Source organism: Phymastichus coffea, unplaced genomic scaffold (genome assembly GCF_024137745.1).
Source record: "Phymastichus coffea isolate CEN01 unplaced genomic scaffold, Cenicafe_Pcof_1.1 PCOF00027, whole genome shotgun sequence".
Lineage (NCBI taxonomy): Eukaryota > Metazoa > Arthropoda > Insecta > Hymenoptera > Eulophidae > Phymastichus > Phymastichus coffea.
In genome coordinates, this window is record NW_026706838.1 from 1,101,503 (window position 1) to 1,103,655 (window position 2,153).

The window sequence follows — 2,153 nt, forward strand, 5'->3', positions numbered from 1 at the left end:
AGATGAATGTAATACGCACACTGAGTGAAGAAATGTTACAGGTTAAATGTGTTATTGTATAAATTCTCATTTATTATGAAACTAGATAAAAACACATTAAATACATACCAAATGATTTTTTAAAATGATTGAGAACAGAATACATAGAGAATCGTTAGATTTGTGAGCATAGGAAACAGATGAGTACCAATTACCAATGAGTTACAAGGTTTGTGGATAGCCGATGAAATAAATAAGATAAATAAATTAAAAAAAAAAATATATATATATATATATAAAATATTTTTAAAAAGTAACACCTATACTACTAAAACATAGACTACATAGAAATATTCAAGAAATTCCCCATTCTTCTTTTGTACAAGAAGTCAAAAAAACCAACATATTTAAATGCATATCCGTAAGTTGAGATCTATTTGGAGTATCAATCAATCCCGCTTTCGAAAACTGACGTTCGGATGGGACTGTAGTTGCAAGGTTAGCTAATTTTTTGAAAGCTAATTTTGCTAATTTTGGGAATTGAGCCCCTTTAGATTGCCAATATTGTAAATGATTTGCTTGTCGCGGAAGCAGAGGTAATTTCAAACAGTGCTTCAGCTCTTCATCTAAGTCTGAATCTCTTATGGTTGTCACTCTATCCTGATGTTGAACCAATAACGAGTCATGAGCCTTCCAAATATCGTCACCTTCACCTATTTCTACAAGCTTCTTGTGTGTAGATTGTGCGGGTTTTTGTTTCTTCAATTCTCTGTCTATACTGCGAACAGCATCAGCAGCAGCTTGCATTTGATGAAAATGGAGTTTTTTAAATCGAGGATCTAAAAGTGTTGCAATACTGAGAGAGGGAACCTTTTCCACGTGAAATAATTTCTCTTTCATATTTTTGATTACGTTGGCCTTGAATTCTTTTCCAACGTCTGTACAAGGATGAATCTTATTAATCGTTAGTTCGAGGCAATTTACTATAGGAATGATGATGCTGCATGTGGGATATTTATCTCCACTGATATCTCCGATAACTTTCGCAAATGGCTTCATGATGGGTAGAATGTCTGTTAAAATCTCCGATTCTTCTGCGCTTAAAGAATTCACGCGATTTTTCTTCAGTTCGCGTAATGCCATAGGTATATACAATTCCAAAGATAGATATCTGTCCAGCATATCAACTGTTGAGGTCTACCTAGTCGCACAATCTTGCGTAAGCCTGAGAGCTTCTTTTCGATTAGTTACTTCCTTATTTGCAGTGTCATCTATTTGACTTTGAATCAACTTATCTGTGGCAACGATACTGTGTCTAATAACACATACAATGCTTTTAACTTTGACAACGATATCATCTAAAGCAGGTACCAACTTCACAGAGTTGGGTAGTATGTGAGAGCACGCGTGTGCTACACAAGACAAGTATCGACTCGAACCAACGATACTTATGGCTGATTTTTTAATGCTTGCCTCTGAATCGGTAAGCATTAAACTTATTTTATTTATGTCAATATTGAATTCTGATAAAATAGTTTTGATTGCTGATTGTAGATAGTCAGATGTGTGACGATCGTACAAAGGAATACATCCGAGACATACACTTTCATATACTAACGTTTTTGGATCCAGGTAGTGTATAGTCAGTCCCATGTAGCTCTGATTGGATCGGTCGGTCCAGTTGTCTGCTGTTACACAATAGCTGGAAGCCTGTTGCAACTTTTCAACCACACGATTTTTTAAAAGCGAGTATTTTCTCTCTAGGCGATCGGTGATGGTTGATCTCGATGGGATCTTGTAGAGTGGAAATCCTTTTTTCATCAATGCTCTAAAACCTGGATTCTCCACAGTTGAGAGAGGCATCTTACCGATACATATCATGTGTAGCACCAAATTCGTTACTTCATCCTCTTTTACACCACCATCTGTAAATAAAATGAAAATTAGTTGAATGTGCATATAAAACTAATCATTATACTGCATAAAATAAATTTACCTTGGAAGTTCTTCAGATTTTGGAAAGCCGATGTTATACTTGGAGTCAATTTCACTTTTATTTTCTGTAAATATCAAGTTAATCAAAGATTCATTCACGTACCACGTATTTTAAATCATTTTCATATATTACTTACAGGAACTTCTGCGGGCGAAAACGGTTTTTTTGATGGTTGAAT

At 35.0% G+C, this 2,153-nt stretch overlaps 1 protein-coding gene across 1 annotated transcript; it reads right to left on the minus strand.

Moving 5' to 3' along the window:
- Window positions 1–333: 333 nt before the first annotated feature.
- Window positions 334–1,161, minus strand: LOC131675618 (E3 SUMO-protein ligase ZBED1-like). The gene has a single exon (XM_058954658.1). It carries the CDS (start codon window positions 1,159–1,161, stop codon window positions 334–336), a length of 828 nt encoding a protein of 275 aa, XP_058810641.1.
- Window positions 1,162–2,153: the final 992 nt, after the last annotated feature.